A 16,720-nucleotide genomic window follows, 5' to 3' on the forward strand; every position below is an offset into this window, starting at 1 on the left:
AAGGGTCGTTTCTCTTCAGAGCCAACAACAGGACATGGGACAGACAGAGAAGAGTCAGATTCATTAGAAATAGTCTATTTTAATACAGCATTTCTCTGACTATACACAGATGAGTGCTATTTACAATCGTGGAAAATGAAATTAATATTTAGTTACATGAGTGGTAGGTCAACACTAAAGACAGTAAGGGTACACAACTTCATAAAACAAAGGCTAGGGTGGCCATAGAAATTACAAGGTAAGGCATCCTAACCAGTCTTGCCTCTGGACAAATTAATGGGTGTCATTCTGAAGTCTGGATGGGTGACTTTACAATCCTGTTTCAGCTGGTATTTACTCAGGAACTACATGGTGACAAGCAGCACTTTTTGGTACTTATTTTAAAGAAATAAATACAATTGGTAACGCGTATTGGTAATAGCATAAAAAACAACTATTTGACTGTGTTATTTCTAAGTACTCACCAGGGAGGTAGTGGACTATGAAAGTGATCATAACCCCTTACATTCACTGGAAAACATCTACACTGAACAACATTTTTAATGCAACATGTAAAGTGTTGGTCCCATGTTTCATGAGCTGAAATAAAAGATCCCAGAAATGTTCCATATGCACAAAAAGCTTATTTCTCTCAAATGTTGTGCACACATTTGTTTACATCCCTGTTAGTGAGCATTTATCCTTTGCCAAGATAATCCATCCACCTGACAGGTGTGGCGTATCAAGAAGCTGATTAAACAGCATGATCTTTACACAGGTGCACCTTGTGCTGGGGACAATAAAAGGCCACTAAAATGTGCAGTTGTCACACAACACAATGCCACAGATGTTTCAAGTTTTGAGGGAGCGTGCAATTGGCATGCTGACTGCAGGAATGTCCACCAGAGCTGTTGCCAGAGAATTTAATGTTCATTTCTCTACAATAAGCCACCTCCAACATTGTTTTAGAGAATTTGGCAGTACGTCCAACCGGCCTAACAACCGCAGACCATGTGTATGGCATTGTGTGGTCCAGCGGTTTGCTGATGTCAATGTTGTGAACAGAGTGCCCCATGGTGGCGGTGGGGTTATGGTATGAGCAGGCATAAGCTACGGACAACAAACCCAATTGCATTTTATCGAAGGCATTTTGAATGCACAGAAATACTGTGACGAGATCCTGAGGCCAATCGTGAGGCCCATTTTCTATAAGGTATATTTGACCAACAGATGCATATCTGTATTCCCAGTCATGTGAAATCCATAGATTTGGGCCTAATGAATTTATTTCAATTGACTTATTTCCTCATATCAACTGTAACTCAGTAAAATCTTTGAAATTGTTGCATTTATATTTATTGTTCAGTATATGGGGCAGGGGGTGATTAGAGACTTCCATCTAAATGTTCTTCTATTCTCCAGAACCTGCTTTACACAGAAACATTTGCTTAGTTAGGAATTATTTGCCAACTTTCCCATTGTTCCCTGTATAAAGTGAATGTAAAACTGTGATGATGGGGACTCAATAAAATGTTATAATTATAATTTCTATAAATACAGCGTCTTCCATTCCAATATTCATACCAGCATACCACTTAGAATTTAGCATTATTTGGTCATGCTAGTGTTGAAATAAAGCATTGATTTGGGACATGTGGTACCAACATGGGGCAAATTTCAGTATATCTATTCCTCTGGTCTGGGGTTGCCATTATGAGGATCCGTCTCCACTCTGTCGGATGTCTGCCACACTCTCAGGCACCCTCGCCGTCATGCCGTCCAGGGATCTGGTCAGGCAGATCTGGCAACCCAGGCGGGACCTGTCAGAAAAATGAAAAAAAAATAGGATTATGACAAACATATTTAATAAAAGCTTCACAATACTATGACCTAACCAAAATGGATCCACTTGAAATCAAGAGGAAGTGGATAATTGAAGTTGGAGAGTGAGGAGGTAATCTTATTCAAGACCTGTGTTTAGGGGGTAACGTTTTGGGTCAACATAAGTGAAGTGAGCCAGTGTCACAAGGGGTTCAGTCAACACTCCGCTAATATGATTAGTGAGATCATGACGGTCACCCTTCTCAACTTGCTCTGCCTAAACCTGCAACAGTAATACAGAACTCAAATCCCCTTCCGATTGGTTGGAAAGCAGGCTAGCGACAGTAGAAGGCATGTGCACGGTTGTTTATCCCTCTGTTCTTGTTCCTCACAATGATTATCTCCTCATCTCATAAATCAAGGCTGAACAGCATAACACTGATTACACTGGTGGCAATGTGTGTGTGTGTGTGTGTAATTTCACTTGTGTGTCCAATCAATGGGCCACCAATTTGTGTGTGTCTCTCACGTGTCCGTGAGTCCGTATGCCAGGTCCAGCATGTCCATCTCCTCGTCAGTCACTGGGCCCAGCTTATTATACACGTCTTCCTCAAAGATCAGGTGACAGGTAGAACAGGCCAGCGTCCCCTCACATGCGCCTGACAGACAGACAGACAAACAGAGAGACAGACAGACACAGAGAGACAGACACAGACAGACACAGAGAGACAGACACAGAGAAAGAGCGAGATCAAAAAATACCACTGAGTGTGTGAGAGAGCAGGCGAAACCTACAATAAACAACCATTTGAATTCGACATTAAATGTAACCCAACTCACCGAACCCATCAAAATCAAGGTCCTGGTCAATAATGACATCTAGGAGAGAGTCTCCAGGAGAGCCTTTGACAGAGATCTTCTCTCCATCTCGGTTGATGAAGTGGACCGTCACCTTATTGTCAGCTCTGCACAGGAACAGACACAAGAGGGCAATTACAGACAGAAGCTGTGGTTATGCTGGGATTGGAAATATATTAGATTAACATAACACTTTCCAGATTCTCAAGGACTTTGCTTTGTATGCAGGAAATGGGTAACTCCCATAGACTTGGTAACCACCTCTCAGGACTTCTGTTGCGAATGTACAGCTAGGCCATTTTTTAAGGCGTACCTCCGAGTGGTCAAGTCTGGTTTCTGCACACAGATCCTATGGCTTGACCTTTGACAGCTATACCTAGATGTGTTGCACAATATTTCCACACAGTCGTTCCATACTCCACAGTGAGTAACTAGTCCCACAAGCAATCCAGGAATGTTGTGGTCCAACAACTGTTTAGAGATCCTGAACAGAGCCCTGGTTTGATGGCACTTATCTGCCAGACTGATCAGTCAGTTGTACCTAGCTGTACAATGGTGACAGTTTGCAAATTAATTTATTTGCACATGATTTTCAAATGATGACATTTACATAAGGTTACTCACCACCTTCCGGAGACATTTGAAACCCCACCTCTTTAAGGAATACCTGGGATAGGATAAAGTAATCCTTCTACCCCCCCTAACACTGCCAGAATGATTACGCAACAAGCCTTTCTGCTGAAGTTAGCATCAAATAAGCCAATAACTGAAGGCTATCTAGCTAACGTTAGCTAGCGAAGGTAGCCAATATGGCTAACTATCTAACTAACTAGCAAGCAAGTCGCCTAACTAATCGTGGATACCTTTATAGCTAGCATGCTAAGTAAGTTTGGGGACATGATAGAGGACACCATTCCTTACCTGAGAGGTTGTGTGTTGGTGCTAAAATCCCTTACACGAATGCAGGCCCTTCTCTGACCGGCCAATGATAAGTTCCCCGACGTTGTGTTTGTTGCTGAAATTAGTGTTTCTGCTCGACGTAGAGAACTTTCTCGTAACGAAACATGAAATAGTCTTCTTGCCGATGTCACCAGAGCCATTGCTTGGAGATGACGTTCAAAATATAGCTTAAACGACGGAGAAGAGTCCGATACAGTACTGACAAGCTAACTTCATGCCAAATTCAGCTAACGTTAGCTAAAATGGCTATATCTAGCCTTTTGCATAACCACAAGACACGGCTGCTCGGTCGGTGTCACGTTTATTACATAACACCTTAGCTACTGCTATATGGAGGCCATACAGCATACTGCTACACGATCAAACCTGAAATCCCCGATTTATCTCTAATTTGTTTCAATAAAATAAGCTTAACTTCTGGGCTATTTCAAAGGCAAAGCGCAAGGTTTTACATTTTTATTTAAGGGTCTCAGAATAACTTCCTGGAACAAATTCTGACACTGCACTCTCACGTGATCTTACGTGACCAATCACAATAGTTTTCTTGGGGTCACGTTCGGGGCAGTGTACAGTGAATAGTTTTCATGTATCCAAATGTATTATATAATGTATTCCATAATGTATCCAAATGTCAGTGCATGATGATTTTTTAAAAGTTTTAAAGTTGTCTACTGTGGTCTTGAAAAGTACTCTTATCCTCAAAATCTATATATGAGCTGAAAGGGAAATTATTACTCAAAACTCATTATGGGAAAACTTAACTACCACAAGTCTCCTTTTCCATTGATACATAAGATCCTATATGGTGTATCATATCAGATATGTGTTATAATCATTTTAGTGGTTTACACAGGGCATAGTTGAAATGGAATAAAGTGATTTGATCAAATGTTACTGATATAAAAAAACAGAATCAATCAATACTGTTCTTGTTAGTGTGGAGTGGGTAACAGGTGCGCTATCTTGCTTTATTAGCTGGGTGCTCTGCCATATGTGACAATGACTTCCAATAAAATCCCAAGTTCAAGAACATTGGGATACGGCGGCACTCCAAAATCTTTATAAAAAGGTGAAATGAGGTGACGTCTTTTTGTCCTTTTTATTATTTTTTGAATGGGAGTGCCACTGTTTCCCAACTTCTTGAACTGTTTGTGTTAATATCAGAGAGTATACGCCCCTTATAATATTTATTGCTACAGATGAATACTTATTGACCAGTGAGTCTCAATCCTTCCTCAGATGACTTTCTGAGTCTCCATAGTGTTCAGACCTCCACCTGTTCAGACCATCACCATACAGGTAAGTGAAATACAACTACGCACACTCAATACACACAAACAAAGATACACAGACACACACATAAGGACACACAGACTGAGCGTCTGCTAAATGGCATTTATACAGTATATATATTATTTATAAAAGGAAGACGTATTTGACACAGTCTTTGACCCAGACACACATATACACAGTCAACGTAGGCTAGCTACTCAAGTACTTAGAACTCAATGTTAAATGGACACAAGTCAAAACATTATCTAAGTGAAGGGAGAGGCTAAGCTCGACAGGAACTGAGCAGAGGTGCTTGGACTAAAAGGTAAGAGAAACAATGAGATTTTTAAATTGAGAACAGTCACAGAGCACTAGGACAGCTGGATTCACCCTACAACAAACAGGTGAGATTACCTGCCTGTGTTAGGTAGATACAGTATATACATTTAGACAGGTGTGTGTACACCATCAGTGTACCTATTCTCTCTCATCCATTTTTTCTCTTCTTTGCTACTTGTCTAGTTCACAGGATGTTGACGTTTACGTTGCTGCTCCTGGCTTTGTCAAGTAAGAATCTGAACGTTTTGAATCTTTCTTTTCTTTTGACAGACGAGATTCCTGACATTTTGAATAACTGAAATATTACAGTTTATTACTGCTTGTGCAAAATTACTACATTTCATCATATCAATGTACTGTAACTTTGGACTTATTCTTGACATTGATTTAGCTCTTTTGGACTTTGTTACAATAAATTCTTATCATGTTAGACAATTTGTCTGGCACAGTGGTTAATAATTGTACAAATAGGGCAGCGGTTCCTTCTCTATGTATGTTCTTATCTGATCAAAATAAGCTCATGCCTTGGATACCAAGGTCAAAGTTCAAGGACAGTGTGTTTGTGTGCTGGCATGCATGCATATAGGGTATGTGTGTGCCCGTGTGCATGTGTGTGCGTGCATGAGTATGTGCCTTTTTGCAAGTGTGTGTATGTATGAATCTGACCATGCCTTCCCCCACTTTTGCTCCAGATGATAATATTTACTGATTGTATGTTGTGTCCCCCCAGGTCTCCATGCTGCCCCACTGAGGGATGATGTAGTGGCACCCCCTAGAGGTAGGCTTCAGGATCACAAGGTCCTGGTTTTTCCCCGGAGTGTCCCAGTGAGGGATCATGTAGTTGCACCCCCTAGAGGTAGGCTTCAGGATCGCAAGGTCCTGGTTCTGCCCCGGAGTGTCCCAGTGGAGGAGCGCAGACAGGGAACAGAGCCCTCCAGACGCTTCATCATGGACCTGAACACTGGCCTCGTCAAGGAACACATCAGCGAGATGGACAGGAGAGTGGGACACAGTAAGCACAGCTTTTCTGGCAGTCCTACAGACATTCGCTATGGAAGCTAATGCTTGCTGAAAACAGTGTAACGGATATTGGTGAAAACAGTGTAACAGATATTGCTGAAAACAGTGTAACAGATATTGCTGAAAACAGTGTAACAGATTTTGCTGAAAACAGTGTAACAGATATTGCTGAAAACAGTGTAACGGATTTAGCTGAAAACAGTGTAACAGATATTGCTGAAAACAGTGTAACGGATTTAGCTGAAAACAGTGTAACAGATATTGCTGAAAACAGTGTAACGGATTTTGCTGAAAACAGTGTAACAGATATTGCTGAAAACAGTATAACTGATATTGCTGAAAACAGTGTAACAGAAATTGCTGAAAACAGTGTAACAGATATTGTGTCTGTATATTTCTCTCTCTCCAGTGTACGTTCCTCCCTCTGTGGATGAGTTCAGACAGGGAACCGAGAACTCCCAGAAAACTCTGGTGGACATCAGGAGCGGACGCATAATCAAACCTGTTGGAGAGATGGCGAGAAGCATGAAACTGACACCTCAGGGTGAGAGAGTGTGTGTTTATGTGTAAGAGAGAGAGAATATACTAAAACGTTCTTGAGCACTTAACCCATTTATTTCCTATCCAGAGCCTATGGAGGTCCCAGTCCCAGTCCAGAGGAGAGTGGGAGGATGGGTGAGGGCTGATGTTCTGCCCCGGAGTGTTCCAGTGGAGGAGCGCAGACAGGGAACAGAGCCCTCCAGACGCTTCATCATGGACCTGAACACCGGCCTCGTCAAGGAACACATCAGTGAGATGGACAGGAGAGTGGGACACAGTAAGCACAGCTTTTCTGGCAGTCCTACAGACATTCGCTATGGAAGCCAATGCTTGCTGAAAACAGTGTAACAGATATTGCTGAAAACAGTGTAACTAATATTGCTGAAAACAGTGTAACAGATATTGCTGAAAACAGTGTAACTGATATTGCTGAAAACAGTGTAACAGAAATAGCTGAGAACAGTGTAACTGATATTGCTGAAAACAGTGTAACAGATATTGTGTCTGTATATTTCTCTCTCTCCAGTGTACGTTCCTCCCTCTGTGGATGAGTTCAGACAGGGAACCGAGAACTCCCAGAAAACTCTGGTGGACATCAGGAGCGGACGCATAATCAAACCTGTTGGAGAGATGGCGAGAAGCATGAAACTGACACCTCAGGGTGAGAGAGTGTGTGTTTATGTGTAAGAGAGAGAGAATATACTAAAACGTTCTTGAGCACTTAACACATTTATTTCCTATCCAGAGCCTATGGAGGTCCCAGTCCCAGTCCAGAGGAGAGTGGGAGGATGGGTGAGGGCTGATGTTCTGCCCCGGAGTGTTCCAGTGGAGGAGCGCAGACAGGGAACAGAGCCCTCCAGACGCTTCATCATGGACCTGAACACCGGCCTCGTCAAGGAACACATCAGTGAGATGGACAGGAGAGTGGGACACAGTAAGCACAGCTTTTCTGGCAGTCCTACAGACATTCGCTATGGAAGCCAATGCTTGCTGAAAACAGTGTAACAGATATTGCTGAAAACAGTGTAACTAATATTGCTGAAAACAGTGTAACAGATATTGCTGAAAACAGTGTAACTGATATTGCTGAAAACAGTGTAACAGAAATAGCTGAGAACAGTGTAACTGATATTGCTGAAAACAGTGTAACAGATATTGTGTCTGTATATTTCTCTCTCTCCAGTGTACGTTCCTCCCTCTGTGGATGAGTTCAGACAGGGAACCGAGAACTCCCAGAAAACTCTGGTGGACATCAGGAGCGGGCGCATAATCAAACCTGTTGGAGAGATGGCGAGAAGCATGAAACTGACACCTCAGGGTGAGAGAGTGTGTGTTTATGTGTAAGAGAGAGAGAATATACTAAAACTTTCTTGAGCACTTAACCCATTTATTTCCTATCCAGAGCCTATGGAGGTCCCAGTCCCAGTCCAGAGGAGAGTGGGAGGATGGGTGAGGGCTGATGTTCTGCCCCGGAGTGTTCCAGTGGAGGAGCGCAGACAGGGAACAGAGCCCTCCAGACGCTTCATCATGGACCTGAACACCGGCCTCGTCAAGGAACACATCAGCGAGATGGACAGGAGAGTGGCACCAGGTACAGGGCTTTGAAATGTTGCATTATCCTGAAAAGTGAATCTCCTAGGAAAATGACATTTATTTAAAAAAAGAATACATTTAGGGTTTGATATATTGTCTCTCTCCAGTGTACACTCCTCCCTCTGTGGATGAGTACAGACAGGGAACCGAAAACTCCCAGAAAACTCTGGTAGACATCAGGAGCGGACGCATCATCAGGCCTGTTGGACAGATGGAAAGAAGCAATAGACTGATACCTCAGGGTGAGAGAGAGAGATCCCAAAGTACAACAGAAGTTTTTCTTTTTGATATACAGCACCAGTCAAAAGTTTGGACACACCTACTCATTCAAGGGTTTTTCTTTATGTTTTTACTATTTTCTACATTGTAGAATAATAGTGAAGACATCAAAACGATGAAATAACACATATGGAATCATGTAGTAACCCAAAAAGTGTTAAACAAATCAAAATATATTTTATGTGTGAGGTTCTTCAAATAGCCACCCTTTGCCTTGATGACAGCTTTGCACACTCTTGGCATTCTCTCAACCAGCTTCACCTGGAATGCTTTTCCAACAGTCTTGAAAGAGTTCCCACATATGCTGAGCACTTGTTGGCTGCTTTTCCTTCACTCTTCACCTTCACTGCCATCCGACTCATCCCATCCGACTCATCCCAAACCATCTCAATTGGGTTGAGGTCGGGGGATTGTGGAGGCCAGGTCATCTGATGCAGCACTCCATCACTCTGCTTCTTGGGAAAATAGCCCTTACACAGCCTGGAGGTGTGTTGGGTCATTGTCCTGTTGAAAAACAAATGATGGTCCCACTAAGCCCAAACCAGATGGGATGGCGTATCGCTGCAGAATGCTGTGGTAGCCATGCTGGTTAAGTGTGCCTTGAATTCTAAATAAATCACAGACAGTGACACCAGCAAAGCACCCCCACACCATAACACCTCCTCCTCCATGCTTTACGGTGGGAACTACACGTGCGGAGATAATCCGTTCACCCACACCGTGTCTCACAAAGACACGGCGGTTGGAACCAAAAATCTCCAATTTGGACTACAGACCAAAGGACAAATGTCCACCGGTCTAATGTCCATTGCTCGTGTTTCTTGGCCCAAGCAGGTCTCTTCTTATTATTCAAATCAAATCAAATTGTATTTGTCACATGCGCCGAATGCAACAGGTGTAAACCTTACAGTGAAATGCTTACTTACAAGCCTTTAACCAACAACGCAGTTTTAAGAAAGAATACCAAAAAAATCACACAAATAAATACAATATAAAATAATATGAAATAAAAGTTACAAATGATTAAAGAACAGCAGTAAAAATAACAATAGCGAGGCTATATACAGGGGGTACCGGTACCGAGTCAATGTGCAGTGGCACCGGTTAGTCGAGGTAATTTAGGTAATATGTACATGTAGGTTATTAAAGTGACTATGCATAGATAATAAACAGAGTGTAGCAGCAGCATAAAAGGGGGGGGCAATGCAAATACTCTGGGTAGCCATTTGATTAGATGTTCAGGAGTCTTATGGCTTGGGGGTAGAAGCTGTTTAGAAGCCTCTTGGACCTAGACTTGGCGCTCCGGTACCGCTTGCCGTGCGGTAGCAGAGAGAACAGTCTATGACTAGGGTGGCTGGAGTCTTTGACAATTTTTAGGGCCTTCCTCTGACACCGCCTGGTATAGAGGTCCTGGATGGCAGGAAGCTTGGCCCCAGTGATGTACTGGGCCGTACACACTACCATCTGTAGTGCTTTGCGGTTGGAGGCCGAGCAGTTGCCATACCAGGCAGTGATGCAACCAGTCAGGATGCTCTCGATGGTACAGCTGTAGTACCTTTTGAGGATCTGAGGACCCATGCCAAATCTTTTCAGACTCCTAGGTTTTGTCGTGCCCTCTTCACGACTGTCTTGGTGTGCTTGGACCATGTTAGTTTGTTGGTGATGTGGACACCAAGGAAATTGAGGCTCTCAACCTGCTCCACTACAGCCCTGTCAATGAGAATGGGGGCGTGCTCAGTCCTCTTCTTTGTCTTGATCACGTTGAGGGAGAGGTTGTTGTCCTGGCACCACACGGCCAGGTCTCTGACCTCCTCCCTATAGGCTGTCTTGTCGTTGTCGGTGATCAGGCCTACCACTGTTGTGTCATCTGCAAACTTAATGATGGTGTTGGAGTCGTGCCTGGCCATGCAGTCATGAGTGAACAGGGAGTACAGGAGGGGACTAAGCACGCACTCCTGAGGGGCCCACATGTTGAGGATCAGCGTGGTGGATGTGTTGTTACCTACCCTTACCACCTGGGGGCGGCCCGTCAGGAAGTCCAGGATCCAGTTGCAGAGGGAGGTGTTTAGTCCCAGGGTCCTTAGCTTAGTGATGAGCTTTGAGGGCACTATGGTGTTGAACGCTGCGCTGTAGTCAATGAATAGCATTCTCACATAGGTGTTCCTTTTGTCCAGGTGTGAAAGGGCAGTGTGGAGCGCAATAGAGATTGCATCATCTGTGGATCTGTTGGGTCGGTATGCAAATTGTAGTGGGTCTAGGTTTTCTGGGATAATGGTGTTGATGTGAACCATGACCAGCCTTTCAAAGCACTTCATGGCTACAGACGTGAAGTGCAGGTTACCTTAGTGTTCTTGGGCACAAGGACTATGGTGGTCTGCTTGAAACATGTTGTTATTACAGACTCAGACAGGGAGAGGTTGAAAATGTCAGTGAAGACACTTGGTCACTTGGTCAGCGCATGCTCGGAGTACACGTCCTGGTAATCCGTCTGGCCCTGCGGCCTTGTGAATGTTGACCTTCATGAGGTAGTCATCATGAGGTAGTCACCTGGAATGCATTTCAATTAACAGGTGTGCCTTCTTAAAAGTTAATTTGTGGAATTTCTTTCCTTCTTAATGCGTTTGAGCCAATCAGTTGTGTTGTGACAAGGTAGGGGTGTATACAGAAGATAGCCCTATTTGGTAAAAGACCAAGTCCATATTATGTCAAGAACAGCTCAAATAAGCAAAGAGAAACGAAAGTCCATCACTACTTTAAGACATGAAGTTCAGTCAATCCGGAAAATATCAAGAACTTTGAAAGTTTCTTCAAGTGCAGTCGCAAAAACCATCAAGCGCTGTGATGAAACTGGCTCTCATGAGGACTGCCACAGGAAAAGAAGACCCAGAGTTACCTCTGCTGCAGAGGATAAGTTCATTAGAGTTAACTGCACCTCAGATTGCAGCCCAAATAAATGCTTCACAGAGTTCAAGTAACAGACACATCTCAACATCAACTGTTCAGATGCGTGGATCAGGCCTTCATGGTTGAATTGCTGCAAAGAAAACACTACTAAAGGACACCAATAAGAAGAAGAGACTTGCTTGGGCCAAGAAACATGAGCAATGGACATTAGACCGGTGGAAATCTGTCCTTTGGTCTGATGAGTCCAAATTTGAGATTTTTGGTTCCAACCGCCATGTCTTTGTGAGACGCAGAGCAGGTGAATGGATGATCTCCGCATGTGTGGTTCCCACCATGAAGAATGGAGGAGGAGGTGTGATGGTGTAGGGGTGCTTTGCTGGTGACACAGTCTGTAATTTATTTAAAATTCAAGGCACACTTAACCAGCATGGCTAACACAACATTCAGCAGCGATACGCCATCCCATCTGGTTTGCGCTTAGTGGAACTATCATTTGTTTTTCAACAGGACAATGACCCAAAACACACCTCCAGGCTGTGTAAGGGCTATTTGACCAAGAAGGAGAGTGATGGAGTGCTGCATCAGATGACCTGGCCTCCACAATCACCCAACCTCAACCCAATTGAGATGGTTTGGGATGAGTTCGACCACAGAGTGAAGGAAAAGCAGCCAACAAGTGCTCAGCATATGTGGGAACTCCTTCAAGACTGTTGGAAAAGCATTCCTCATGAAGCTGGTTGAGAGAATGCCAAGAGTGTGCAAAGCTGTCATCAAGGCAAAGGGTGGCTACTTTGAAGAATCTAAAATCTATTTTGATTTGTTTAACACTTTTTTGGTTACTACATGATTCCATATGTGTTATTTCATCGTTTTGATGTCTTCACTATTATTCTACAATGTAATTTTTTTTTAAAATAAAGACAAACCCTTGAATGAGTAGGTGTGTCCAAACTTTTGACTGGTAGTGTATATATTATATACCTATATATATATATATATATATATATATACAGTCATGGCCAAAATTGTTGGCACCCCTGAAATTTTTCCAGAAAATGAAGTATTTCTCACAGAAAAGTATTGAAATTACACATGTTTTGCTATGCACATGTTTATTTCCTTTGTGTGTATTGGAATAACACAAAAAAACAGGAAAAAGCAAATTTGACATAATTTCACACAAAACTAAAAAAATGGGCCGGACAAAGTTATTGGCACCCTTTCAAAATTGTGGATAAATAAGTTTGTTCCAAGCATGTGATGCTCCTTTAAACTCACCTGGGGCAAGTAACAGGTGTGGGCAATCTAAAAATCACACCTGAAAGCAGATAAAAAGGAGAGAAGTTGACTCAGTCTTTGCATTGTGTTTCTGTGTGTGCCACACTAAGCATGGAGAACAGAAAGAGGAAAAGAGAACTGTCTGAGGACTTGAGAACCAAAATTGTGGAAAAATATCAACAATCTCAAGGTTACAAGTCCATCTCCAGAGATCTAGATGTTCCTTTGTCCACAGTGCGCAACATGATCAGAAGTTTGCAACCCATGGCACTGTAGCTAATCTCCCTGGACGTGGACGGAAGAGAAAAAATTGATGAAAGGTTGCAACGCAGGATAGTCCGGATGGTGGATAAGCAGCCCCAAACAAGTTCCAAAGAAATTCAAGCTGTCCTGCAGGCTCAGGGTGCATCAGTGTCAGCGCGAACTATACGTCGAAATTTGAATGAAATGAAACGCTATGGCAGGAGACCCAGGAGGACCCCACTGCTGACACAGAGACATAAAAAAGCAAGACTACAGTTTGCCAAAATGTACATGAGTAAGCCAAATTCCTTCTGGGAGAACGTCTTATGGACAGATGAGACCAAGATAGAGCTTTTTGGTAAAGCACATCGTTCTACTGTTTACCGAAAATGTAATGAAGCCTTCAAAGAAAAGAACACAGTACCTACAGTCAAATATGGTGGAGGTTCAAAGATGTTTTGGGGTTGTTTTGCTGCCTCTGGCACTGGGTGCCTTGACTGTGTGCAAGGCATCATGAAATCTGAGGATTACCAAAGGATTTTGGGTCGCAATGTAGGGCCCAGTGTCAGAAAGCTGGGTTTGCGTCCGAGATCATGGGTCTTCCAGCAGGACAATGACCCCAAACATACTTCAAAAAGCACCCAGAAATGGATGGCAACAAAGCGCTGGAGAGTTCTGAAGTGGCCAGCAATGAGTCCAGATCTTAATCCCATTGAACACCTGTGGAGAGATCTTAAAATTGCTGTTGGGAAAAGGCACCCATCCAATATGAGAGACCTGGAGCAGTTTGCAAAAGAAGAGTGGTCCAAAATTCGGGTGAGAGGTGTAAAAGCTTATTGATGGTTATAGGAGGCGACTGATTTCAGTTATTTTTTCCAAAGGGTGTGCAACTAAATATTAAGTTAAGGGTGCCAATCATTTTGTCCGGCCCATTTTTGAGTTTTGTGTGAAATTATGTCAAATTTGCTTTTTTCCTGTTTTTTTGTGTTATTCCAATACACACAAAGGAAATAAACATGTGCATAGCAAAACATGTGTAATTTCAATACTTTTCTGTGAGAAATACTTCATTTTCTGGAAAAATTTCAGGGGTGCCAACAATTTTGGCCATGACTGTATATATTCATATCCATTTCTAAAAGCCTGTCCGCTTGAATTGCTTATTCAGTGGCCCTATCTTTCTCCCTGTAGATGTGAGGCTGGTCGAGGCTGAGGTTGAGGTCAGGAGTGTTCCAGTGGAGGAGCGCAGACAGGGATCAGAGCCCCCCAGACGCTTCATCATGGACCTGAACACTGGCCTCGTCAAGAAACACGTCAGTGAAATGGACAGGAGAGTGGCACCAGGTACAGGGCTTTGAAATGTTAAATTTTTCGGAAAGGTAATCTCTAAAAAATGAAATAACTATTGGTATTTAGGGTTATATACACTGTGTGTACAAAACATTAAGAACACCTTCCTAATATTGAGTTGGGGCATGGACTCTACAAGGTGTCGAAAGTGTCCCACAGGGATGCTGGCCCATGTTTACTCCAATGCTTCCCACAGTTGTGTCAAGTTGGCTTGATTTCCTTTGGGTGGTGGACCATTGTTGATACAAACAGGAAACTGTTGAGCATGAAAAACCCAGCAGCGTTGAAGTTCTTGACACAAACCGGTGCACCTGGCACCTACTACCATATCCTGTTCAAAGGCACTTAAATATTTTGTCTTGCCCATTCACCTTCTGAATGGCACCGATACAGAATCCATGTTTCAATTGTTTCAAGGCTTAAAAATAATTATTTAACCTGTCTCCTCCCCTTCATCTACACTGATTGAAGTGGATTTAACAAGTGACATCAATTAGGGATCATAGCTTTCACCTGGATTCATCTGGTCAGTCTATGTCATGGAAAGGAGTTCATAATGTTTTGTACACTATGTACATTCTCTTTCTCTCTCTCCAGTGTACATTCCTTTCTCTGTGGACGAGTTCAGACAGTGTGTGTTATGTTTGCGTACTGACGGAGTATGCTTGCTCTCCTTCTCCCTGTAGATGACAGGCTGGTGAGAGCTAAGGCTGAGACTCACTCAGAGACAGAGTGTGTTGGTGAGGTCATCGATGGCCACTGCTATCAGTTCAACCCCACACTAATGACCTTCAGTGAGGCAGAGGTGAAATATACACCCAGTCAGTCACATTCGCTTTTCTCTCAAACAAACAGCTGTCCTAATATTTGTGTGTGTGTGCGTCCAGTCCTCCTGCAGCGTTCTCTCCCCTCACGGACACCTGGCCTCCGTAACCAACGGCGACCTGCACTCCCGCCTGGTCTCCATGGTGACCAAGGCCACCAAGAGCCCCGTCCTCACCTGGCTAGGTGGAGTCGTGAAGGTCAGTATTCCATCACCCCCTCACTCTTGTCCAATCAGAATGTCTAATAGTAAACAAGCCATTTTCCAAGAGTTTTAATAGTGTGTGTGTGTGTGTGTGTGTGTGTTGTGACCCCTGCAGGATGAGCAGTCAGAGTGGACCGACGGGTCCGCCTGGGGCTACAGTGACTGGATGCCCGGTCACCCAGACACACAGACAGACAAGCAGGCTTGTCTGGAGATGTTCAGAATTGGTGAGACTCATACCTTTAAACAGTATTTCATATCTATATTGACAACCTTTTAAGTATTAGCAATATAATATTTTCTAAGTGACAGTGATATCAATAACAGGTTATATTGTGAAATGCTACCTTTGAGACTGTTGATAAATAAGGCTATAAATCATAAAAAGTCTGGGAAGGACCCAGATCAACTTGGTTTTGGTTATGTGAGCATGTTATATGATAAGATTGAGTTCTGTTCTTTCACGACCATAACATTCTGATACCGTTTTAATCAACAGGTCTATTAGACACAATCAAAGTTAGATCCTTAAAATGTGATGATATGGTATACGAGTGGTCCATTTAACAACAATGTCCTTTGTTCCCTCTCCCAGATGAGAGCTGGTGGACAGCAGTGGACTGTGAACTGAAGAGAGCTTCCATCTGCTCCTTCCCCATGGCAGCATAAGAGGCCTGCACTAACTGTAGAATTAGAACAAGTAGAATGGACATTACAATGTATTATGAAAGGGACTGGTCACTCGATGGCAAGTTGCAACATACATAGCAAGCAACAAAACCTGTTGGAGACAAACACAACAGAAAAGTGAAATTAACTATTTTTTCCCCGATTGGTAGCGATATCAGGTCTCACTAGTAACCAACACATGAAGTGTTCTATTGAAGTGTTCTATTCTGCCACCATCTTGAGTGACATTAAAAAACACATGGATTTGTATAACTATATCCATTCTACACATTCTGTTTCCATGCAGTAATCATGTGAACCATAAAACATCTGCATCCTGTTTGTATCAAGTTGTATGTCCTCCCTTAAAATAAAAACGGAGTATTTTACATGGTGTGTCTCGTGTTCATTGTGAAATGAAAACAGCTGGAGATGTGCTCTGCCTGAAGCTGTTTCAATTATGCTTCAGCAACAGGTCCAAAGTCTTCCCCTACTCGAAATGTCCGAATACTGTTTGAATAGTATAATGAAATCAAAAACAAATTAACTGGAACCAACTGATCCAAGCCGTATAAACTTTATCCACGC

At 43.0% G+C, this 16,720-nt stretch overlaps 2 protein-coding genes across 2 annotated transcripts; one reads left to right on the plus strand and one right to left on the minus strand.

The window, feature by feature from the left end:
* Positions 1-1,320: 1,320 nt before the first annotated feature.
* Positions 1,321-4,082, minus strand: LOC121543330 (adrenodoxin). The gene is made up of 4 exons (XM_041853125.2): positions 3,580-4,082; positions 2,641-2,765; positions 2,330-2,459; positions 1,321-1,799 (listed from the first exon to the last, which is right to left on the minus strand). Exons 1-4 carry the CDS (start codon positions 3,756-3,758, stop codon positions 1,691-1,693), a joined length of 543 nt encoding a protein of 180 aa, XP_041709059.1. The 5' UTR covers positions 3,759-4,082; the 3' UTR covers positions 1,321-1,690.
* A 129-nt stretch (positions 4,083-4,211) lies between these two features.
* On the plus strand, positions 4,212-16,521 carry wu:fa56d06 (uncharacterized protein LOC795664 homolog). Its single transcript, XM_041853122.2, has 15 exons — positions 4,212-4,917; positions 5,413-5,457; positions 5,960-6,241; positions 6,659-6,793; positions 6,878-7,066; positions 7,316-7,450; positions 7,535-7,723; positions 7,973-8,107; positions 8,192-8,380; positions 8,490-8,624; positions 14,278-14,430; positions 15,123-15,241; positions 15,324-15,458; positions 15,579-15,690; positions 16,059-16,521. The coding sequence occupies exons 2-15, from the start codon at positions 5,421-5,423 to the stop codon at positions 16,130-16,132; spliced, it is 2,019 nt and encodes a 672-aa protein (XP_041709056.1). The 5' UTR covers positions 4,212-4,917; positions 5,413-5,420; the 3' UTR covers positions 16,133-16,521.
* Positions 16,522-16,720: the final 199 nt, after the last annotated feature.

This window comes from Coregonus clupeaformis, chromosome 28 (assembly GCF_020615455.1).
Source record: "Coregonus clupeaformis isolate EN_2021a chromosome 28, ASM2061545v1, whole genome shotgun sequence".
NCBI lineage: Eukaryota > Metazoa > Chordata > Actinopteri > Salmoniformes > Salmonidae > Coregonus > Coregonus clupeaformis.

Excerpts from the sequence above, each read along its gene's own strand:
- wu:fa56d06 (XM_041853122.2), top strand. The coding sequence starts at position 5,421 with ATGTTGACGTTTACGTTGCTGCTCCTGGCTTTGTCAA. Across the intron at positions 6,242-6,658 it reads GGACAGGAGAGTGGGACACA|TGTACGTTCCTCCCTCTGTG; the intron begins GTAAGCACAGCT and ends CTCTCTCTCCAG. Across the intron at positions 7,451-7,534 it reads CATGAAACTGACACCTCAGG|AGCCTATGGAGGTCCCAGTC; the intron begins GTGAGAGAGTGT and ends TTTCCTATCCAG.
- LOC121543330 (XM_041853125.2), bottom strand. The coding sequence starts at position 3,758 with ATGGCTCTGGTGACATCGGCAAGAAGACTATTTCATGTTTCGTTACGA. Across the intron at positions 2,766-3,579 it reads ACCAACACACAACCTCTCAG|AGCTGACAATAAGGTGACGG; the intron begins GTAAGGAATGGT and ends GTTCCTGTGCAG. Across the intron at positions 2,460-2,640 it reads CCTTGATTTTGATGGGTTCG|GCGCATGTGAGGGGACGCTG; the intron begins GTGAGTTGGGTT and ends TCTGTCTGTCAG.